We start from the raw sequence: 25,165 nt of genomic DNA on the forward strand, positions 1-25,165 counted from the left end.
ATTTTGGGAAACATTTTAATATTGCCTTCATTGTTTAAATGTCACATAACTTCTAAGAATATGACATTATAATTTCTACTATAATATCAAAATTTAGAACCATTACATTATTTGGGATAAATATATATTAATCATGAAAGAGACGATTACAGCTGGTCCACCCTCCCCTGCCCCACTCCTAAATTCTAAAGATTGCTCTATGGTTAAAATAACCATAGTTTCAGACTGTTATTTAGGACATAATTTTATTGACATCGGTATCATTTAGAGTTGGGTAAAAAACACTATTTTAATCCCCCTTATAAACTCAAGAAAACGATATTTTTAAAAAATTATTATTAGTTTCAGGTGTACAAAACAATGCAACAGTTATCCTTTTCACCCCTCACAAAGTGACAACCCCCATCCACTACCCCCTGACCGATATCATACATATCTATTACAATTCCATTGACTCCATTCCCACGCTATACTCCACATCCCATGACTATATATGTATTAAATTACAGTTGACATATATTATTCAACAGCAGCTTCAGATGTACAGTGCAATGGTCAGGCCTCTACGCCGTCCATGAAGTGGTCTCCCTAACAAGACATGAGTCCATCTGGTCCCCTAAAGAATATTTACAACATTATTGATTATATTCCCCAAACTGTCTTTTCTATCCATGAGGCAATACTGTAGTTACCAATCTATGTTGTCTCATCCCTTCCCCTTCTCCCTCATCACCACCCCGTCCCATCTAGCAATCATCAGTTTTTCCTGTGTGTTTGAGACTATTTCTGTTTACATTACTTGTTTATTCAGTTCTTTAGATTCCACATATAAGTGAGATCATATGGTATTTGTCTTTCTCTGACTGACTTATTTCACTTAGCATAATGTTCTCTAGGTCCATCCATATCGTTGCAAATGGTACGATTTCCTTCTTCTTTATAGCTGAGTAATACTCCATTGTGTAAATGTACCACAGTTTCTTAATCCAGTAGTCTACCAATGGACATTTCGATTGTTTCCATGTCTTGACTATTGTGAATAGCGCTGCAATGAACATAGGGGTGCATATATTTTTTCGAATTAATGTCTTGGGTTTTTCTGGATAGATACCTAAGAGTGGAATTGCTGGGTCATAAGGTAGTTCCATTTCCAGTTTTTTGAGATACCCCCATACTGATTTCATAGTGGCTGCACCAATCTGCAATCCCACCAACTGTGCACCAGGGTTCCCTTTTCCCCACAACCTTGCCAGCACTTGTTTGTTGATTTATTGATGATAGCCATTCTGACCAGAGTGAGGTGGTATCTCCTTGTGGTTTTTATTCGCATTTCCCTAATGATTAGTGAGGTTGAACATTTTTTCATATGCCTGTTGGCCATCGGTATGTCCTCTTTAGAGAAACGTCTCTTCACATCCTCTGCCCATTTTTTAATTGGGTTGTTTTTTTGGTGTTGAGTTGAATGAGTGTTTTATAAATTTTGGATATTAACCCCTTATCAGATATATCGTTGATAAATATCTTCTCCCATTCAGGCTTCCTTTGTTGTGAAAAAACTTTTAAGTTTGATATAATCCCATATGCTCATTTTTTCTTTTACTTACTTCCCTTGCTCGTGGGGATGTATCAGTAAAAATATTACTCAGGTAATGTCTGCAAATTTGCTCCCTATATTTTCTTCTAGGAGTTTTATGGCTTCAGGTCTTACGTTTAAGTCTTTAATCCATTTTAAATTTGTTCTTGTATATGGCGTAAGGTGGTTCAGTTTCATTTTTTTGCATGTGTCAGTCCAATTTTCCCAGCACCATTTATTAAATAGACTATCTTTACCCCAATGTAAATTCTTGCATCCACTGTCATAGACTACTGTCCATATATACGTGGATTTATTTCTGGGCTCTCTATTCTGTTCCATTGATCTATGTGCCTGGCCAGTACCATACTGTTTTGATTACTGTAGCCTTGTAGTATGTTTTGATGTCTGGTAGCATGATACCCCTGACTTTGTTCTTTTTTTACATTTCTTTTTTTTTTTATTGTTAGTTTCAGGTGTACAGAACAATGCAATAGTTATCCTTTTCACCCTTCGCACAGAAACAACCCCCATCCCTCCTGCAACTTTGTTCTTATTTCTCAAGATTGCCATGGCTATTTGGGGTCTTTTCTAGTTCCATATAAATTTTAGGATCATATTTTCTATTTCTGTGAAAAATGCCCTTGGTAGTTTGCTAGGAATTGCATTGAATCTATCTATATATTGCTTTAGGCAGTATGGACATTTTAACTATATTAATTCTTCCTATCCATGAGCATGGTAGGTGTTTCCTTTTATTTGTATCTTCTTTTATTTATTTCTTCAGTGTCTTATAATTTTCTGAGTACAGGTCTTTTACTTCTTTGGTTAAATTTATTCCTAAGTAATTTATAGTTCCTGAAGCAATTGTTAAATGGGACTGTTTTCTTAATTTCTCCTTCCAATAGTTTATTATTGGGTATACAAATGCAACTGATTTCTGAATATTAATTTTGTATCCTGCTACCTTACTGAATTCATCTATCAGTTCCAATACTTTTTTGATGAAGTCTTTGGGGTTCTCTCTATATAGTATCATGTCATCTGCATATAATGACAATTTTACTTCCTCCTTACCAATTTGAATGCCTATTTCTTTTTCTTGTCTGATTGCTGTGGCTAGAACTTCCAGAACTATGTTGAATAAAAGTGGAAAAAGAGGACAGTCTTGTCTTGTTCCTGATCTTAAGGGGAATGGTTTTAGCTTTTCCCCATTGAGTATGATGTTAGCTGTGCGTTTATCATATATGGCCTTTATTATGTTGAGATATGATCCCTCTATTCCCACTTTGCTAAGAGTTTTTATCATAAATGGCTGCTGGATTTTGTCAAATGCTTTTTCTGCATCTATTTATATAACCATATGATTTTTATTTTTCATTTTGTTGATGTGGTGTATCACATTGATTTGCCCATAATGAACCAACCTTGTGTACTAGGGATGAAACTCACTTGATCATGGTGTATGATTTTCTTAATATATTGTTGAATTCTGCTTGCTAATATTTTGTTGAGGATTTTTGCATCTATGTTCATCAGCGATATTGGCCTGTAGTTTTCCTTTTTTGTACTGTCTTTGTCTGGTTTTGGAATCAGGGTGATAGTGGCTTCATAGAGTGAGTTTGGGAGCCTTCCCTCCTTCTAGATTTTTTGGAATAGTTTGAGAACAATAGGTGATAATTCGTTTTTGAATGTTTGGTAAAATGCACTTGTGAAGCCATCCAGTCCAGGGCTTTTGTTCACTGGGAGCTTATTGATTACTAATTCAATTTCCTTGGTAGTAATCAGTGTATTCAGATTTTCTGTTTCTTCTTGAGTTAGTTTGGAAGGTATGCTTCTAGAAAATTATCCATTTCTTCCAGATTGTCAAATTTGTTGGCATATAGTTGCTCACAGTAATTTCTTAAAAGTTTTTTTTTCTGTGGTGTCTGTTGTCACTTCAGCTCTTCCTGATTTTGCTCATTTGAGTCCTCTCTCTTTTTTTTTTTGATGAATCTGGCTAGAGGTTTGTCAATTTTATCTTCTCAAAAAACCAGCTCTTGGTTTCGTTGACCTTTTGAATTGTTTTTCTGGTCTCTATTTCATTTATATCTGCTCTAGTCTTTATTATCTCCTTCCTTGTACTCCCTTTGGGTTTATTTTGCTGTTCTTTTTCCAGTTCCCTGAGGTGTAAGGATAACCTGTTGATTTGAACCTTTTCTTGCTTTTTTAGGTAGGCCTGCACTGCTATGACCTTCCCTCTTAGGACTGCTTTCACTGCATCCCAGAGATTTTGGGTTGCGGTATTTTCATTTTCAATTGTCTCGAGGTAATCTTTTGATTTCTTCCCTGATTTGTTTTGACTCACTCGCTATTTAGTAGCATGTTATTCAGCCTCTATGTATTTGTGTGCTTAACAGATTTCTTCTTGTAATTGACATCTACTTTCATAGCATTGTGGTTAGAGAAGACGCTTGATATGATTTCAATCTTCTTAAATTTATTGAGACTTGTTTTGTGGCCTAACATGTGGTCTATCTTGGAAAATGTTCCATGTGCACTTGAGAAGAATGTATGTTCTGTTGCTTTGGGGTGAAATGCTCTGAAAATATCAGTTAAACCCAGCTGGTCTAATGAAGACAATGATGTTCTTCACTCCCATTTCTTTCTAAACTGTAAGCTCTCTATCTCTGCTCTAGACTCTGTTACCCTTCACTTTTAATGATTTCAAATACAGACTCCTCTGCTAAGGACAGAATACATCCAACACATACCTGACATTCATAAAGCTTCTTTCTTCCCTTTTTTGCCCCCACTCCAGTTTGGCACGCAGTCAGGTGACATTTGAGGGTGCTATTTCTAGCAAATCGTTCATGACAATTTGGACATTCAAAAGGTTTTTCACCTATTAGAACAGAAAAAAATTATATTGACGAATTAAGAAAAACAGAAAAAGTTTTTCTTTTTGGTTAATTCTAAATAGGACCTTCATAAAGGAGGATCAAAATTTATAATTCAGATGTTTCTATTACATTCAAAGACTATTCTAGAGGTGGAAATAAGTTTTTAGTGGTTATTATAATTGTTATCTGTGCTTTGATGAATAAGTTCTGTTCCATGTTTTTGCATTTCTTTAAAAAAATGTGTATTTCCCCTTAGATAAAAATTAAATCCATCTGTTTCAGGGAAACACATCACTATCCATTCCACAGCATTTTTTGAGCACTTACTGTGTGCCAGACCATGTGCTAGGTGATGATGATAAATAAACATTGTCCTTTTTTTAAAAAACAATTTGTATCACAGGCCAGGGTATCTCATAAAAGTGAAAGACATGAAAATAAACAAATGCAATGCACTGTAGAAGGCCTGTTACAGAAAAGAAGGCAATGAAAAATGTACTGCAGAAGCACAAGAAAGGAGAGTGATTAATTCTGCCTGGAATAGAATGAGAAAAGGAAAGTTTATTCTGGGCAGAGGCACAGCAGTGTAAAACAGCATGATGGGTGAGGAGTAAAGAGGGAGGTATCAATGATTCCCAGATCTCTGGCTTAGAATACCAACCAAAATAAAGAACTTAATGTTACTCATCTCCAACCCTTTTCCAGTATCATTGCCTTTACTCAACCCCTCATTTTTGTTTAGATTACTCCAACAGCTTCCTAATTAGACCTAGTAGGTTTTACCCTACTCCAACCTATTCTGCCAGTCATCTCTCTAAAACATAAATCTGATCAGATCTTTTTCTGGTTTAAACTTCTTTAAGATGACCCAGAGTCTTCCAAGATAAAACTGAACTCATTTACAATACTTATGAAAAAAAATACATGATCTTAGCCTCATCTCTCATTACTTTTGCTCTCTTGCCCTTGAACTACTCACTGACTGATCATCCATAATGCCTAAGTACATGTCCATGACCTAAGGACATGTCACATGTCCTAACTCTTCAGCTGCATCTCCTGGCTTTCCTTGACTTGGATCCAATCCTCCAGCCACAATAACCCACTAGCAGTGCTCTGAATGAGTTGCTTCCTCTCTTTCCTCTATGCCTGTGTATGCTTCATTTCATTTGCCTGGAATACTCATCTCCTGGCTAACTCCTGTTCCTTTGGGAGTAAATAGGGTAAGCCCTCCTTGTCTCTTCCATCACAAACAAACAGCCCAGGCGGGCATTCCCGTAAGACTCTGTGCTTACCTCTATCAGCACTTAGCCCGTCACACTGTGATTGTGCCTGCTTGTCTCCCCCAACATAACTTTGAGCTCCTTGAAGGCAGTGATTCTAAAATTTCTTTATCTCCATGACCTAGCAGGTTGGCATTATCATTACTATTTTCCAAATGGAAACAAAATAATTCAGAGGACAAGTAACACCCAAAATTTTACAAGTCAAGCCATAGATTACAGTGCATGCTTTCAGAACATACAAGAAACCAAACCACTAAACTAATAAAAGTATGCAAAATATGAAACTGAGGGGGTGTGGGGTGTATTATATATATTTTGAGGGTAGAAAACAGGAACAGGATTGCTTATCTTTACATTTAGTTTGTTATAAGCAAAAAAAATCTTTTATTAACATAAACACAATTTAAAACTTTACTTATGCTCCTCTTGAATTCATTAAGTCACTGATCACATTTCCAACTATTTTGTCACCAATCAGTGCAATAATTGAGGTTAAAAAGACAACAAAGTTCTGTTTGCTTTATGTGCTTACTAAACTGTTCCTCCAATGGGAATGGGAATCTGGTTCTATAATTTATAACAACTACTTAGATTAATTAAGTTGCTTAAGTTACTTCACATCATTTTGAAAGAAAAGACATACAGAATGTCCTAATTTGGCTCTATGTTCTTCTGTTCTATCCAAAATATGAAGTGTAAGACTTAGAAAGCACATTTTAAAACTTCCAAAATGGTCTGTGTTATCTTATTTTCAAACAGATAAATCACTAGGTAATGTTTTAGGTAAAAGAGGCAACTGTTTCTACTTTCACATTAATAGGATATAACATAAAAGTGATTGATTACCTGCTGGGATACTGAAAACCTCTATCACAATGCACTAGTTACCAAGTAACATTTATTTACTAATTTAATGTGCTTCTGGTACATTAATCCTTTTGCAAAATGACTCCAGTTACTACAAAAATGGTCATCAGCAGACCATTAAAATAGATGAATATTTTTTAAGGACCAAAAACTTCACTATAGGTAGTTGCCAAATATGCAAGTATATACATATAATGTCTGAAAATCAGGAAGTATTTCCCTAAAAGGTTTAATAAATATGTTAGTTACCCAAACCAGTACCTGAAAGCCTTTTAAATCCATACTTAGCCGTAAGTATAAGATTCCCTTGCTATTTGCATATTTATTCAATTCCTGAGTATTAATAACAAGAATGTGAATAGTGAGAGATACCATTATTTGAATCTATCCGGTTTCTGTTTCAAGTGGTATGTAGTGAATAACTCTGGGACAGTTGAAGAATCTATGAAAAAATTTCATCCAAAGTTCTCCAAACTCCAGCATCAAAGAGAAAGATTCTGAACAGTGAGAGATACCTATACTGTATTCATTGTATTAACAGTCTGAATAGCTTTAATCATTACACATAAGGACTTGGGAACAAGTGTCCAGACATGTGACACTTAGCACACTGTAGCAACTGCTGTCCCATACCTTTGTTATAGTGGGTTTAGGGACTCCCCAAGATTCAAGTCGTTGGTGGTAGTTCTTGTGTCTGGCACAGGAGTCCTAGTGAAGGATGCTTGGGGAGAGGGAATAAGGACAGGGAATCTGAGAGGGGAAAAAAATCGGCATAGGAGATGGATGTAGATCTATAAGGACCAGAGGCCCTATGGTAGACTCCCTGGGACATCTCCCTGATGCCTGGGATGGCTCCCAAGAGGACAGTCTAAAGACCTTACCCTTCTCATCTCCCTGTCACATTTCTTACACATATGCCCTTGGAGAGGTGGAGGACTGGGGGCGGGNGGGGGAATGGACATATACTACCTACCTATTTACCAGGCCAAAACAGATGACCAAATGTATGCAAAGGCATAAACATAGCCAGGATTGTTTATAAATGTATTCATCTATGTAATTTGTTAACATAAAACAGCAAATGTAAAAACAGTAACAGTGAGGTTTTAATATAATTAGATTTCATAACTTATAACCCTTAGGAAATAATCACAAGCTTTGTTTTACATATTTCTTTTAAAAATATAAAAATTGGCAAGGTGCAAGAATGACAATTACTTTCAAAGTTGATAATGATTTTGCTTTTGCTTTTAAAGTACCAATATTTCAACAAACTAATATTATAAAAACAGTATGTACTCAGCCTGCACCTTAGAAAATACAGATGGTTTCTGTGGTACTAATAAAAAAAGAATTTAGACATTTAGACTCAAAGTGATGTGGAAAAAAATATACTTTTAACATAAAGTATTTGCTGATTACCTGTATGTTTTCGAAGATGTTCTTTAAAATGTCCAAAGTGGTCAAACTGTTTCTCACAGTACTGACATATGTGAATTTTTTTCCCAGTTCTTTGCTTCTTACTGACTCCACCTTCTTCAAGGTGGTAACAATTGAGATGCTGTTTCCATGCGCTCTCCCGAAGATACCTTTTATTGCATATTTCACACTTGAAACTCTCAGTGGAGTGTGATTTCATGTGTTCCTTAAAATGGTAAAACAATTTAAATGAACGGTTACATTTCTCACAATGGAACAAGTTCTTCACATGTGACAGCTGAAGTTCCACAATTTCAATACCTTCTACCTGTTTGCTTGTGGGGTCAGATGCAGAGCCATCTTCTTGAATCTGCCCTTTTCTATCACCTTGACGGTACTTGCTAGTAATATCTGCCAACAGAGCCAAAGCGGAATCATCAGAGGAACCTGTGCTTTGAATGTACTTTATAGACTGCTTGGCAGAAGCCACTTCCTCTATTGTTTCAATGCCTTCATCTTCCACTTCAATTGTGCCTTCGGCAATCTCCACCTCGATTTCAACAGGTTCTGATTCTACAGATGGTAATGACTCAGTAATAACATTTGAAGTTTCTGCAATCTTTCTTTTTTTGGCCTCACTTTTTCCTGTGGTATTTTCCTCTAGTGGTGCAGAGTTTTCTTTGTTCCTAAAATACATAATGTATAGATTTAAAAATCGGTAAGGTCCAAAATCCTAGTAGGCTTTTTGGAAGAAACTGATAAGCTGGTAATAAAATTTATATGGAGCAGCAGAAAACAAGATTGGAGGATTTAAACTACTTGATTTCAAAACTTACTGTACAGCTACAGTAAACTAAGACAATGTGATGCTGGTGAAAAGGATAGACATGAAGATTAATGGAACAGAATGAACTTCAGAAATAGACCCACATTTACATAGTCAATTGACTTCTGAAAAAGATTCCAAGGTAATTTAATGAAGAAAAAAATCATCTTTTAAAAGTGGTGCTTGAACAACCAGTACTGATATGGGAAAAATAAACCTTGACTCTTACCCTCATATCATACACAAAAAAACTTCAAAATGGATCAGAGACTTAAATGTAAAAACTAAAACTTCTAGAATAAAACAGGAAAAAAAAAATCTCTGTAATATTGGGTTAGTGAAAGATTTTTTAAATAGCACACAAAAAGGAAAAACCTTAATAGCAAAAACTGATAAAATGGATTTCACCAAAATTAAAAATTTGTGCACTTTGAAATACAGTTAACAGAAAGTCAAGTCACAGACCGAGAAAAATATTCGGAAAAATACTTGTCAAAGGTCTTGTAAAGAGACTATAAAAAGGATTCTCACAATTTAATAAACTCAGTAAGAGAAGCAACTGACGGGAGACAATTCTCCACAATTCTCTTGTTTCTGCCCATCTTATGAACTGAAAGCTTTGGTTCTGGACTATCTTTTCAAGGATGTTTGCAGTAGAGCCGACAGCCTGGGAAGACACAGACAGTGGTGGTCCCCTCTGGAGCAGAGGGCAGCTTTGCTTACTGTTCATATAATAATGTCCCCCTCGGGAATAAAGGTCAGGCAGGTTTGCCTGCAGCCCATTATAAAAGATTAGGGTTTCCTAAGCTAGAGATTCTTCATCTGTGATATAAACCAACCGCATGCACAACATGAACCTGAATCACTCTGTGTCACTCCTGGGGGACTTGGGGGAGAAGGGAAAACTGGCACAAATATAAAACTCATGCCTGCTGTGCAGAGAGTAATCAAGTCCTTTCCCTCTGACCTACGAGTCTCATATCTTCTATGTGCATCCATGAAACTGTGGCAGGATAACTTATTGGCTTATAAATAGGGTAAAATCTCAGAGCTCTCACAGTTCTTGCTAGGTTTTGGCAACAAGGACAGGATGCTAAAAAAGACAAGGCTTCCTGGAACAGCAGGAATGAGGCCTCACAGAGCAATTAACGGGATTTGAGGAGGTCCACTGGAGCTGGCATCAAACATGTTGACCAAATTGTATGGTCCCTAACAATAACTCATCCTTCATTTAATTGCCTATTGCTATGAGTTGAATTGTGTCCCCCCAAAAGAGATGTTGAAGTCCTGACCCCGGATACCTGTGAATGTGATCTTATTTGGAAGTAAGTCTTTGCAGATATAATCAAGTTAAGATCAGGTCATTGGAGTGGGTCCTACTCTAATACAAATATAATCTAATACAAATATAATTGTATAAGGAGAGAGACATTTGGACATGTACAGGCAAAGCGTAAAAAGCCATATGAAGACAGAGGGAAGAAGGCCATGTAAAGATGGAGGCAGAGACTGGAGTCATGCTGCCGCAAGCCAGGGAAAGCCTGGGACTACCAGAAACTAAAAGAGGCAAGGAAGAGACTCCCCCAGAGGCTTCTAAGAGAGCATGGCCCTGCCAACACTTTTGACTTAGGACTTCCATTCTCCAGAACTGTGAGACAATACATTTCTGTTGTTTTAAGCCACCCAGTTGGCAGTACAGTAAAACCTTGGATTGCGAGTAACGGGGTTTGCGAGAGTTCCGCAAGACAAAGCAAACATTTCTAATACATTTAATGTGGTAAACGAGGGATGTCTTGCAATTCGAGTAGTTTGTTTCCAGAACAAATTATGCTCACAAACAAAGGTATTACTGTACTTTGTTATGGCAGCCTCAGGAAACTAAAACTAAAACTGGGAAGGTGGTTACAGGATGACATTGAGCTGTCAATTCAAGGACAGCTGCTACAAAGGTGCCCTGGTTATTGCAAACCTTCCTGAGGTGTGGGGGGCAGGAGAGGACTTCCCTGACAATCTGGTAGTCAGCCTGAAGTCCGCCCCATCATAACAACTAATACTAAGATTCACAGGGGGTAAGGGAGACAGAAGGTTTTGCCCAGTTAGAAACAAATTACTGAGATATGCACCTAAAGCAAGTGTCACAGGACAGTCACAACTGCTACTAACAGAAACCATTGAGTCGTCAGAACTTGGCTGGTCTACATAGAGATGAGAGGGCAACACAATGCTTGTTAAGAAAGAATGGTGACACTGGGCTGTCAGGGCTCAGCCCAGTGTCCATTTGGTCCATTTGGAAATGACCGTAAAAGGTCTCAAGAGTTTCTCTGCAGTGGGCCCTGAGGGTGCTTTGGTTCTCTGGGGGAGATTTCTCTGAGACAAACTCCTATGATGAGGCATTAACTAGTAAGTCTTCCTGCCTAAGCGGGTTACAATGCTCATGAAGATAAGTCACTGGGGAATGAGAAAACAATACAAAACAATATAAATTCTTGTTCACTTTGTGAGGGGTGAAAAGTATAACTATTGCATTGTTTTATACACCTAAAACTAATAAAAAATTAAAAAATCATATGAAAAAATACATACCCAAGAATAGCCAATAAATAAATAAATAAATAAATTCTTGTGCTCAGGCCTGAGGAAAATCCCCTTAACCTTTATGTGAAACCAGGCAAAAGCATAAGATGTTATCATGACAATGGGACAGCAAATGTCCAGAATTAAGGCCCACTCTTTTTAAAAAGCCACCACTGCGCAAGCCAAGTCTGAGTCAACCAAAAGGCATAAACCTTATGGCCCCAACTGGAAAGCAATGTGGACGGGGCTGTTGAAACAAAAGGTCCCCCAAACTGAAATCTACGGTGTCGGTAATGATGACCATGCTGCCTCATACAGGGCTTTGGGAGGGCTGAAAACATTAGAAGTTTGTCTGCTTGAGCTACATACAGCTCTTGGGCAGCTTGAAACCAAAGTAAATGTGCCTTGCCTACTGGCACAGTCACTTTCTCCCTCCACATCTTTTCCTCTTCTACCTTCCCTGCCCCACTACCCTGACTTCAACCTGCTTGGAGCAAGGTAATTAGGGGTGGAGCCAAGGTCTCCCTGTCCCCACAGGTACAGAGAGGACACCATATACCTATCCAAGAGTATGCAGAGGAAAACTCAGGAATGGGAAGACTCAAATGTTCATGGCTCTGTTAGATTCAGGTGTCCAACTCAGCATCCCGCCTGGTTCCACAGGGAAGAGGCACTTGCATTCAACTGATGGGGTCTGGGCAAGGTTCGTAGCAGGAAAGAGGCTGTCTTGACCCTGTGGGAAGAGCTGATTCTACATACTATTGTTGCTCCGACATCTGAATGTACAGCAGGAATTGGTATGATACAGGACGTATGATACACATCCCCATCCCGTTAAGTACCAGAGATGGGTCATCCCAACTGGGAAGACCCACATGTAGAAAAGAGCTACTGGCACAAACTCCTCTGACATCTGCCACCAGTAGCTGGGTCAGGATTTATGATGTCTAAAGTTATACTATACTGATGATGTCCTATTGACTGGCAAGCCAGAAGTCTCACTCTTAAAGGCTCTGACTGCAGTGTTATACTTTTACCAGCAGGAATTGCTGATAAACCCCAACAAAATCCAGGGGCCTGCTCACCAAGTCAAGATTCTTGGACTATGCAAGTGGATTCACATCACTCAATCCCTCCAGCAATAAAAGAAAAACTACTGTTTTTTTACCTCCTCCTTCTCCCCACCAAAAATGAGGCCATGCATATTATTGGACACTTTGGTACTAGAGACAGTATGCGCCTCCCTTGGGCATTCTACTTTCTTCTTTATGTCAGCTAATCTGTAAATAATCATCTTTTAAGTGGGGCGCCAGGCTACAATGGAAGTTGTCCATCAAGCTGTGGCACATTCTCTACTTTTGGGACCCCAAAACCTTAACGACCCCTTTGAGCTACACATCTCTGAGACTGCTGCTTCTGCATTAGAGCTTCTGGCAAAGGAAGGCAGCCTCCACCCAAAGGTATTCTCTGAGTTTTAGACTTATCAATCTCGGACATGGCTACCAGGTATGCTCCCTTTAACAAGAAAAGATTGGCTTGCTGTTGGGCTCTTGTTCAAACTGATGCCAGATGAAGGCTTTGGGGCTCTCTAGCCTGATAATGCCATTTGGCAGCATATCAACTGCCTTCATGACTAGCAAGGTAAGATGTGCCCAATCAGTCTTACTTATCAAACAGAAATAGTATAACCAAGAAAGCAGCTGACTTCTTGGCTTGACATGAAAAAATGGGAGTGCCCCTACTCTGTTGTACAAAGAAAGCCACTAGATTAATGGGGTTTTTGATTTACTGACGGTTTAGCTAATCTGAAGACTGACGGTGTGCTCACTGGGCTGCTGCAGACGCGCAGCCTTAGCACCAACTATGCAAAGCCAAAAGTGGATGTGGCTGCTCTACTCAAAGAGGGCAGAGCTCAAGGCTGTCCTCATAGCTCCAGACAACATTCTTCACAATGATACTTGTTACAGTTTTACTGACTCTTGAGCTGTTGCCAATGGCCTGTTTGGAAGGCTTGGAAATCTTGGCAGATTAAAGACATCCATCTTTGGGACCACAATATGGAAACAAATAACATCTGCTGATCAAACTATCTGGATCACTGATTTACAGGCCTGGTCTCTAATGATACCAATTGAAATCAAGCTACTGATCAGACCTGCTCTGCCCAGATTTCCATCACTGACACCTATATCCAACATTATTCTGAACTTGATGACACATCCACCATAACAGACTGTGCAGAAAGTAAAGGACGCTGTTTTTGATATAGATGTTGCCACTACACACCAGACTTGTGACACCTGCCAAAAGTTGGCCTGTTTGTCTCATGGTAAAGAAGGCCACGTTGCACAGGGCGCTGTCGCCAACTGTTCCTGGCAGACTGACTACACTCAGCCTCTGAGCCCATCTCAGGGCTATCAGTGGTGCCTCACAACTGCTGTCTTTTTCAAGGTACACTGTTGCTGTTCCAGTCTGATCAGCTGGTTCTGGCCACACCACCACTGTGGCCCTTGAGACTAATATGTGTCTTATGTTTAGCTTTCCAGACCATCTGCAGTCTGATAATGATGCACCTTAAAGCTACTCAATAACTGGCTGACAGTCAAGGTATTATTGGACCTTTCAAACTCCCTACTGTCCACAGATACTGATACTGTAAAGCACTGTAACGGCCTCCTCAAATATTGACTCAAAAAGACTTCTGACTATTTCCCTCACCTCCTCCTTGTCCAAAAATCTGAGTAAACAGTTTAGTCATTGAACTCAGCTGCCTCAAGAGATCATTTCTTCTCAGCTGCTTCCTGGGTAATGATCAAGACAAAAGAGGCAGAAAGTTATATAAACCTACTTGGAAATTTAAGATTCTGCCCTGACCATTCTTAAACACAATCCTTTTCTTTCCCCCAATGGCAAACCTGGGACAGCCTGGGTTGGCATCTCTTCCAGATAACAGCCTGGTCAAAAGTAGGCCTAGCAGGTTCAAACTTAATTCTAATTCAGCTATCTAGATTCTCTTATTGAACTGACATCATCCTAGAGCCTAAGAATAATGGTTGAATTATTCTTACAAGTGAACATATATATTCACTTGGTTGAATACTACTTGCCAATTACACTTACACTGGCCCTTGTGAGCCAAAGTGGGAGACACAATGGATCTCTTAAGTTTTATAAAAATGATTTTGTTCCTGACCAAAACAGGATACAGGCCTGGGTAAGAGGAGGGAATGACTAGAAAAGAGGTGAAGTTATAGCTACTATAATGGGACACAGATTCTGTGGAGGTAGAGGGAAAGCAACAACCCTGGCACCAGGGAAGAAAACATCTTAGACTCCAGGAGGTAGAGGGGGAAGGGCACATTAATGATCGTGGTCCTTCAGAATTTCCCCTAAGCCTCCCTCAGGTAGGAAAATGTTCTGATGCAGCTCTCACCAAATGTTGCAAGCAATCTGAAATTGTCTGCTTGAGATGTCATCCCCGGCCTGATGGCTTTGACCATGAGTTGATCACCATTTTCTTTAACTTTACCAAGAAGTATTTTGGAAACAGCAGGGATGGCCAAGCTCCTGCATGTCCCATGTAATACATCAGATGTTTGCCCCACTACCATTCCCAAAGCTGAGGCTCCAACTGTGAACTAGATGATTGCCACTCAGCTGACATTCAGGTGCTCATGGCAAACAGGACACACTGAACTGACTGCCTCAGATATCCCGCCAAAAACAAGGACAAAACTCAACATTCTAACTGAGCTGGAAAAGGGGGAGGTCACACTGGGGGCAATGTCAATCTGTGCCCCTGACTGATGAAGGTCCCACTTTTGATGCACAAACAACAATAAACAACACTTTCTTTCCAAAGCACCTGTGTACCCCTGGGACTGTGCTACTTGTGTGGAAGCCAAGTGCTAACTTCCTTCCCTCCCCAAAATATGATAACTTGCAACTCAGGGGTAGAAGACACTATCCAGTATTTAAGGAAACACCACTGGCCAACAAGTTCTCAGGTGACTCAGATGTCTCCAAAATGAGGCTACCCTTGGTTACTTGGGGGATATTTCTAGAATAGTAACTGACTTGTTATTTATGCATGCCCCATGGGAAGATTTCCCTACAATGGGAAATCATCCAAATAAAAGGATGGTACAAAATTTGTGCCTGACTTAAGTCGATGTAATCGATGATGCCACTTAGGTTCTGGAAGGCATTCGTGTCAGCCTCAAATCACTAGCCAGGGTTATTATAGGTGACAGACTTGCCCTAGACTTCCTCCTTATAGGCAACGCAGAGACTGTGTAATTGCTAAAACATCTTGCTATACTTACATTAATGCTTAGGGCTAAGTTGAAAAGTCAATCAAGAAACTAAAGGAGATATGGGTGCATGGTTAAGCTCAGCACTGCACGGAGGTCACATCCTGCTGCTTGAAGTTCTGTTTAAAGTCTAGTGTGAGAAGAACTGAATGGATTAGGTCCCAGTCCCCACTGGTCAGATTAGTCAGAGTGGACATGGAGTTGTATACTAATGGGAAAATTCACCAGAAGTGACAATAATGTAGAATCAAGGATACTGTTGGGAGATAACTCTCCATGGATCCCTTATTTTCTGCATGTCTTATAAACAAAGACACTGACAGCCTTTTGTTCTGGTCTATCTTTTCAAGGTTGTTTGTATGGCAAACAGCCTTAGAAGACAGAGCCTGTCTTTCTCCAGAGTGGAGAGTAGGTTCATTTACTGGCCAGTATATTAAAGATAATGGCCCTTCTGGGGCAAAGGTTGGGGAGGTTTGCTTGCAGCTCATTATAAAAGACTTGGGTTTCCTAAAGCTCTGAGTTCTCAGCTGTGACGCAAAGCACTCTGAGTACAGCACACATGTAGGCCATTGTGTCACCCCTCTGTAACTTGGAGGTGAGGGCAAGAAAAACTGATACAAACATAAAGCTCATGCTGCTCCTTAACACTGTGAGAAATAAAGTCCCTTTTCTCTGACTTGGGAGTCTCATGTCTCTTGCCAGCATCCACAAAACTTAGCTTGCAAATAGGGTAAAATCTCAGACCCTTCAGTTCTTGCCAATAACCCAATTTTTAAAATGGGAAAAGATTTGAACAGATACCTTGGCTAAAAGATAAACAGATAGCAAAAAAGCACATGAAAAAATGCTCCATCCACATCATTAGTCATTAGAGAAATGCAAACTAAAACCACTCTATACCTACGAGCAGTTAAAATAAAAAAGCTTCATCATCCCAAGTATTAGCAAGGCTATGGAGCAACTGGAACTTGCACACACTGAAGGTTGGAATGTAAATAGCACACCACTTTGGAAAACAGTTTGGCAGTTTCTTCAAAAAAACAACACATCTATCATACAACCCAGCTATTCTACTCCTAGGTCTACTAAGAGAAATGAAAACATATGTCCAAAGACCTGTACACAAATGTTCGTAGCCCCTTTATTTGTAAGAGCTAAAAACTGGAAACCTGGGCCGGCCGAGTGGTGCGCTGGTTGCAAGCTGGCTTGCGACGCAAGCTCTGAGCAGCGGGGCCCCGGTTCGGATCCCACATGAGGGCCAGTGATGCTGCCTTCTACAGCTAAGATGGTGAACAGGTGCTCGACCTGGGACCTGCTGCAGTGGGCTGCCATAAGCTATTGTGTGTGACCGGCAGCCAGCGTGAGCTGCCAGGAGCCGCTATGAGCGGCCATCCAGAGGCCGTCGACCGACCTGCCTCACCAGGGAGGAGCGCAGTGATGGTACCAGCATGGGCCAGTGAGGCAACGTCCTCCACAACTAGACTGAAGAACAAAAGGACAGCAACTTGTCTGTTCCTCTTCCCCCGATTCCTCAGCGCTGTTCCCCTCCCCCAATTCCCCAATAAAATCTTTAAAAAAGAAACAAACAAAAAACTGGAAACAACCTAAATGTCCATCAACAGGTGGTATAGCCATAAAATAGAAATAGTACTCAGTAATAAAAAGGAACAAAATAGTAATACCCACAACAACACAGAAAACTCTCTAAAGCTTAATGCTAAGTGAGAAAAGCCAAACATGAACGAGTATTCACTGTAGGAGTCCATTTATATGACACTCTAAATGAGATAAAACTACAGTGATAAAAGTCAGAAGAGAGCCGGCCAAAGGGCGCGTTGGTTAAGAGTTGGCTTGGGACGCCAGCTCTGAGCAGCAGGGCCCTGGTTCGGATCCCACATGAGGGCCAGTGACACTGCGCCCTCTACAGCTAAGATGGTGAACAACAGCTCCACCTGGAACTGGGCTGCCTTTGAGTTGCCAGCGATGGCATAGGCTGCAGTGGGGCTGCAGTGGGCTGCCATGAGTTACCGTGAGTGGCTGGCAGTTGCCATGAGCTGCCGTCCAATGGCCGGTGAGTGACTGCCTCACCCGGGAACAGCGCAATGATAAGACCAACATGGGCCAGTGAAGCGATGTCCTTCACAATTCCCCATTAAAATCTTAAAAAATAAAAGTCAGAAGAGTGGTTGCCTGGGGCTGGGGATCAAGGTCCACTGCAGTCATAAGGCAACTTAGAGTGATAAAAATGTTCCTATGTCTTGATTGTGGTGCTGGTTACACCATTGTATACAATCAACAAAATTGAAACTCTACACTAAAATGTGTAAATTGTATTATATGTAAAGCACAACTCAATAGGCTGGGGAGGAAAAATCTGTAAGGCAACTGCTGCTTCCTAACAAACAGGAACCTTCTCATACAGTTTTAAATAAACAATGCAATTCCAGCAAAGCAAAATAAGGTCCTAGTATTTTTTTCAGTGTCATTCAAAAAGTTTATACTATAGTCCAAAAATATTCACTCACTGCAAAGGTAAGAAAAGCACCTTATTCAAAGACCTTCTGTATCTGCAAAACAGTTGTACAATAATCTCAACATAGAGTTGCCTTACCCAGTTGATTTAATCACAACGAAATAAATTTTTATTCCTAAATTGTATTGTTATGAACAGCCAATATATAATACTGTTGTTTTCCTGTTTTCAAAAAACTTCAGAGTATACTGCATGCCTAACTGGTTCAAGAAATAATTCAACATGTTACTGAAAAGCACTGATGGTTGCAATTCTATAAGGTTCCCAGTCTTACAGTAACAAATCCTGTAGAAGGTTCTAAATAGGACTAGGAAAAATGCTGTACCCAGTTGTTCTTACCTTCACGGCCCAATGACTATATACAAGGACTCAATTAAATGCCTCCCAAATCCAACCGAGGCCACTGTAATAGAATCTGTTCCACTGTTCATTGCCAAGGACTTTCCCTACAGTGAGATACTACTCACCACCATGAACAGCAAAGGGATCACACAGAACTTTTTGCAGACGATTCTCATCTAGGATTTAACCACAAATCTGGTATTGCTCCATTCATATATATTCCCCTGGTCTACCTCCACTTTGAGAAAACTGTGACCTAATCAGGTATATACCCTCAACACACCTCTAGTTAGCTACTCACATGTCTGCTCTCTCTGCAGGAGTATGGATTTGATTTTAATCAGCATGCACCCATCCAACCACTCACAAATGTTTACTGCACACCTATATGCCAGACACTAGGCATCAGAGAATATATACATACTAAACTCTTGTCAGAAAAGTGTAATCTTGAGCTGTCATCAAACTAATTAAAAGCTCATTAGATGAAATTATATTTATGGATGATTACAGTTCAATTATTTCTTACAGTTATTCTAAATTATATCTTTAGACTAAACTACACCAATGAATTGGACTACATTATTTTGCCCCATGTGAAACTGACTTTACCAAACTGCCTTTTAATGTTATGGCAATGACCTATACTGAGGATCATCATAAGACACGTGATAAGAAGATAATAACAGCAGTTCACATTTTAGAGTACTATGTGCCAGACCCATACTAAGCACTTTACATGCATCAATGAATTTAACCCTCACAAATAATCCTATGTAAAAAGTACCATTATTATTCCCTATTTGACAGATAAGGAAACTGAACTACTGACAAGAGGCTAACTTCATTTAAGCCACACACAGTGGTAGACCTAGTATATTACCCAGGCAGCCTGACTGACTCCAGAACACTTGTTCTGAGTCACTATATGACAATGCCACTGTTCATCGTGAAAGATGGTGAAGTCTTTATTCATTGCATCATTTAATGGTTTCATAATACTTCCTATGAGAAATTTTGTGTTTTAATACCAGGAGTGGCTCCTAAGCAATTGATTTGTTCTCATTTTATAACCATGAATAATGTAACCATGAATAAAGTGTTTTTTCCTTGTTCTTTACACTAGGTGCTTCATTTGGCTAGATTTGGCCCAACCAGCAAGTATACAGACTTAAATGGCATACATTTTGGCTACCATATTTCTAACTTCATTGATTATTGCCTCCACCTGGCCTATTCATTTTATCTTCACCAATTTCCTCTTACTTTTAAACAGACTAAGGTTTGGTACAAATAATTAACTACTTGAATGCAACAAAACAGTTTACAGAGAACACCTTAAAAGCTGCCTAGTTCTCATTTTATTAGATACAAAAGATGCTACTTTAGTTACCCTTAGCACGATTTTTACATAAGGACAAGAAATCAAGTGTGAGGGAAAGAACAATCAGAATTCAGAAGAATTTTATAGATCCTTAAATATTCTTAATTTCAAAACATTGGTTCTTTATGGCATGACATATACAATAAATGCTTGACTAAGTTATGGCAAACATGACTGAATATAACTAATTGTGCCTCATTAAAAAAGTTAATTACCTGACTTCAAGGGCTTTGATAGCTTCTAACATCTGTAGAAACTCTGCTGCTTTCCATACATCATTGGCTTCTTCTTCTCCTTGTATCATTAATTTTGCTGTATATGTGAATTCAATTAAATGACGAAAGGCCATTTTACTAACACCTGTAAAAAAGACATGCATTAACATGTATTCATGTTGATTCAAATCTTACAACATTTAGTAAAGGAAAAAAAAGCCCAGGGCCAGCCGAGTGGCACACTGGTTAAGAGCTGCCTTGGGACGCCAGAGGTCCCGGGTTCGGATCCCACATATGAGGGCCAGTGACACTGCCCTCTACAGCTAAGATGCTGAACAACAGCTCAACTTGGAGCTGGGCTGCCATGAATTGCCAGCGACGGGCGTAGGCTGCAACCCCTGCTGCAGTGGGTTGCCATGGGCTACCATGTGTAGCCAGCAGCCAGCGTGAGGGGCTAGCAGCCGCAGTGAGTGGCCGTCCAGAAGCTGGCGACTGATCTGCCTCACCCGGGAAGAGCGCAATGATGGGGCCAACTTGGGCCAGTGAAGCAACATCCTCCACAACTAGACTGAAGAACAAAAATGACAGCAACTTGTCTGTTCCCCTTTCCCCAATTCCCCAGCGCTGTTCCTATCCCCCAATTCCCCAATAAAAAAATCTTAAGAAAAAAAAGCCCAGTGTTTGGGATTTGATTAGTATTTGTCCTTTTTGAAGATTATTTCCTGGCAGAATCCTCATTAACAGTACAGTATTATTGTAGCCAAGTTCCAGCACTAACTAGTAAACTAAAATCTTTTCCCAAAGATTTCCTAAGGCTCTTACAGAAGAGTAAAACCTATCACTCAAGCATGAGTTGGTATTACATGTCAGACATACTGTGTTTCCTGCCAGGGAGCTCTGCATCAACTCAGCTCCAAACTCTTGGATGGCTTTCCACAACTTAGCAGATAAAATTTCAGTACTACTCCGCCTTTATTTCAAGGTTCTTCACCTTAGTTTTCTATTGATCACTATTTTCCCTTCCAAATTTTAAATTATATCAAATACACTATATACTGATTCTCAAATAAACCTTTCACTTCCTAAAAGCTTCCTTGTCTTCATTAATACTTGCCCTTTTTCTTGAATGCTTAATCACTTTATCTCTGACTGTACAAATCCTACCACCATTGAAGGCCCAATTCTAATGCCACACCTTTAATGAAACCTTCTTTAGAACTTGCCCCAGGCTGAACTCTGTACTGATAATTACAACTTATGGACATCTTAAGCTACTGAAAGGAAATGATTTTGTCTTCACACTCACCTCACAGTAACTAACATAACAATGCTTCCTAAAATGCATGCACATAAGTAGGAATAAGTGCTAAAATCACTTTCAAAATTAAGCTTTCCATGATTCCAACTTCTCTTTACAAGTGTTGTGTTTACATTTGGGCCCAAAAGGGTGCTCTATTTCTTTATGCCCTTCAATGCTATATATTATTATTTTAGTCTGGTAATGCAAGGCTACAAAAAGCGATTGACAGGAACAAAGAGAAAACTACTTTTTAACATAAAATGTGTACTGCTAAGAAATGTGCAAGTTCAAACTGCACACAATATGCACAATTGCAAATACAAAAATATTTGTATGTACTTCCCATGCTCGTTATACACCTGAATGTGGCCTTCAGGACAACAGTAAGAATGCTGGTAGAACATCCACCATCCCCTATTCATGTAAAGAAAGGATATCATTCAGAGAGTCAGAACTTTCAAGTTTTAGTTTAGTCCCAGCTCTCCATGACCTGTGTGCTTTGGGTCAAATCAGAATCTCTGAACCTAAGCAGACTCATCTTCAAAATGTCTGATAGCAATCTGAATATTGAGAAAGACCATAAAATATAATATACTATGACCATGTTACATGCTACCAAATAAGCACACTAAAAATAACTGGATTCATTGAAGGCTAATTTTATTTGGGTCCACTGAATCTTTTTTCTCTTGGTTGCATTTTGACCATGTTGTTCTTTATTATATTAGAGCAGCCTGATGGATAGTCAACTTTTGCTGGTTTTTTGTTTTGTTTTGAAGGAAGTTTTGACCAACTGTTTTCAAAGTACAGCAAAAGTCCTTTCTAAAAACCATGTGTAAATTTTTCCTGAAGTAGAATTTTTTATAATCCAACACAAATATGTGTATCAGGCATAACTCTAAATACATGTATTAAGTCACTTCTTCTTCATAACAATCCTATGAAGTACTTACTATTATAATCCCCATTTTACAGATGAGGAAATTGAGAGAGAATTAAGTACCGTATTTCCCCATGTATAAGACGCTCCCATGTATAAGACGCACCTTAATTTTGTGGCCCGAAATTTGAAAAAGAAATGTATTACATGAAGTTATTGAACTCAAGTTTATTCATCATAAAATTCATACAACTCCTCATCACTGTCAAAACTCCCAACCATTAGCTTGTCCTCATCTGTGTCTGATGACGAATCACTGTCTTCATATATTGCCTCGCCCTCAGTTCCATCTATGGCATTTGAAATGCCACACTTCTTAAATGACTTGACAATGATCTACAACCACTGTATAAGACGCACCCAGTTTTTAGACCCCAAATTTTTTGAAAAGGGCTGCATCTTATACATGGGGAAATACGGTAACTTGCCAAAGTCACATAGCGTTGAGTGATAAAACTAGGATCAAACCAATGGCCCAACTCCAAAGTCCATAATAAAGATTTTTAAATAGGATGATGGCAGGAAACATTCCTGCTTGGAAGAGTTTGAATACCCATGGTTTCATTCACTATAGGCCCATAATCTCTTATCTTTAATCCCAAAGTCCCCCAAATCTCTTAAAACCAGAAGTTTTCCCATAAATTTGGCAGCAAAATTTGATCTGGACTGACATGAGGCTACTTATAGTCTTTATCCCAATTGGAGTAAATACTAATATGCTACACTGCCAAAATATTATTTGGTTATAGCATGTTACCTTACACCCCACTGGGAGTATTTTGTAATACACATACCTGCATTATCTTTAAAAAAAATTCTAAAAAATTTTAATTTCAAGAAACATCTGGCCTCAAGGATTTCAGTATGTGGACTCTGTTCCCTATCTTAGTCGATCAGAATCACCTGTAGACTTAATAAAAGCATGAGTCCCTGACCTCCAGAATCAAAGCTGAGACAGAGAACTGTTTTTTATAAGCACTCTAGGTGCTTCTTATGTGGCAAATCCAACACTGGTGGTAGGAATAAACCATTGACCTTAATTAGCTAACATGAACCAAACTGAAAACTCCTGCCCAGGTTAAATGACGTGGTGGTAGATGATATATGGTTGCAAAAGTATTTTATTCTCTGTATTTAAGGAAAATGTTAATATTAACACCTTAACCTGAGGTTCTTTTTTCACTTAGGAAGAAGCAAAAGGGCAGCATTCTAGAATTTCTCTAGTTTTAGAAAATTCCCCTAATTGGTGGAGACTCCTACTCAAAAAGAAGGATGAACGTGTGTGTAGTTGGATGTTTTGTTCTAGGTAGTAAGGGCTAAACTTTGACATGAGCGAAAAATAGGTGCTTATGGATCTATGGTTTCAGAAGCAGAGAAGAATAGATTTAGAAAATTGGAGGCTCAGATTAGGAGAAGGCTGTTATTTTCGAACAAGGAAATGCATGTCTGTTAAAGATTTTATGTCGTATGAATCCAAGTCGCAAACCACAAAGCAACTGGCTTTGAGGACAAGAATTTTTATTTGAAGCCAAAGGTGAACCTGTGGTTCTAATCAAAGGTAACTTACTTCACCAGGAACCTAGCAGAGAGGTAGTAGCTCTGTTTGCACCTAATGACAATTTATACTCATAGAGAATATTAGAATTCAAATTTATTTTACATACATGTGATTTGCTTTCACAAAACCCTGTAGGACAGTGGTTCTCAACACTGGCTGCACATTGAAATCGCCACAGGGCAGTGCTACCCTAACTCTGCTGTACATAGGAATCATCTGAGGATCTTGTACTGATCCGGCAGATCTAGGGTGGAGCCTAAGAGTCTACATTTCTAACAAGCTCCCAGGCGATGCCCACACATCACTGGTCCTCAGACGACACCTTGAATAACAAGGGCCTAGAGAACTTTTAAATACAGATGCTTGGATCCCAACTCTTAAAGACTGATTTAATTTATCTGGAGATACAGTACCAGGGAGGGCACTGGTACTTGCAAAAGCTCCCCGTATGTTTCTAATGTGCCACTAAGGAAAAGAACCATCACTAGAGGTCATTACTCATATTTTACAGATGGGCGTTCCAGTTCTAGCTAAGATGGAGAAAGCACTCTACCCTATCTTCTCACATTAATTACAACTAAAAATCCTGGACAGAATACATACAGCAAATATACAAGGACTCTGAAAAATGGAAGCAAGCAGATTGGAGAGAGAAATCAAAACTCAAAGAATAGCAGTGAGTTTCCTGGTTGTTATTTTTCCTCCCACATATCCCAGCTTAGACTTGAGGATAGCCTGAACCCCATAACAGTGCAACAGGTGTAGACAGAAAAAGCTCCAAGAGAAACCCTTTCTGGTTAGAGAACCAGGAAAGAAGATGGAGTGAGTGAGCGAATGTGTGCGAGTTGAGGGTGGGAGGGAATACTTGGTTTTTATTCCTCTCTTTCGGCCCTGCCCCAAGGCAAGCCCCAGTTCTGATATTGTACACCTGATATTGGTTGGTGGCCACCAAGCAAGCACCTAAAATCTAAGTTAAAGTTCTGACAGAGAACTAGGAAAGAGACTACTATCTGAGGAGCACGAAGAGAATTCTTTTTATTTTTTTCTCTCACTTTTCTCTCACTACTTTGTCCAAGAGGAGGATCCCATGGTGGGAAGTCTAGATAGCATCGGGTGGCTAAAATCCCAGTTTTCTAGCTGGAGGACAAGGAAA

At 39.3% G+C, this 25,165-nt stretch overlaps 1 protein-coding gene across 10 annotated transcripts in view; it reads right to left on the reverse strand.

The window, feature by feature from the left end:
* Window positions 1-25,165, reverse strand: part of ZBTB35 (zinc finger and BTB domain containing 35) — a 31,923-nt gene that overhangs the window by 2,057 nt on the left and 4,701 nt on the right. For 7 of the 10 annotated variants that reach the window (XM_019661524.1, XM_019661527.1, XM_019661525.1 and 4 more), the window contains 3 exons: window positions 20,215-20,359; window positions 8,031-8,713; window positions 4,327-4,457 (listed from right to left, as the gene is read on the reverse strand). In XM_019661524.1, coding sequence (XP_019517069.1) covers window positions 4,327-4,457; window positions 8,031-8,713; window positions 20,215-20,359 — 959 coding nt within the window. The remainder of the gene's footprint in view (window positions 1-4,326; window positions 4,458-8,030; window positions 8,714-20,214; window positions 20,360-25,165) is intronic. The other 3 variants (XM_019661528.1, XM_019661529.1, XM_019661530.1) reach the window with 2 other exon arrangements.

The sequence above is a fragment of the Hipposideros armiger genome, unplaced genomic scaffold (genome assembly GCF_001890085.2).
Source record: "Hipposideros armiger isolate ML-2016 unplaced genomic scaffold, ASM189008v1 scaffold_351, whole genome shotgun sequence".
Lineage (NCBI taxonomy): Eukaryota > Metazoa > Chordata > Mammalia > Chiroptera > Hipposideridae > Hipposideros > Hipposideros armiger.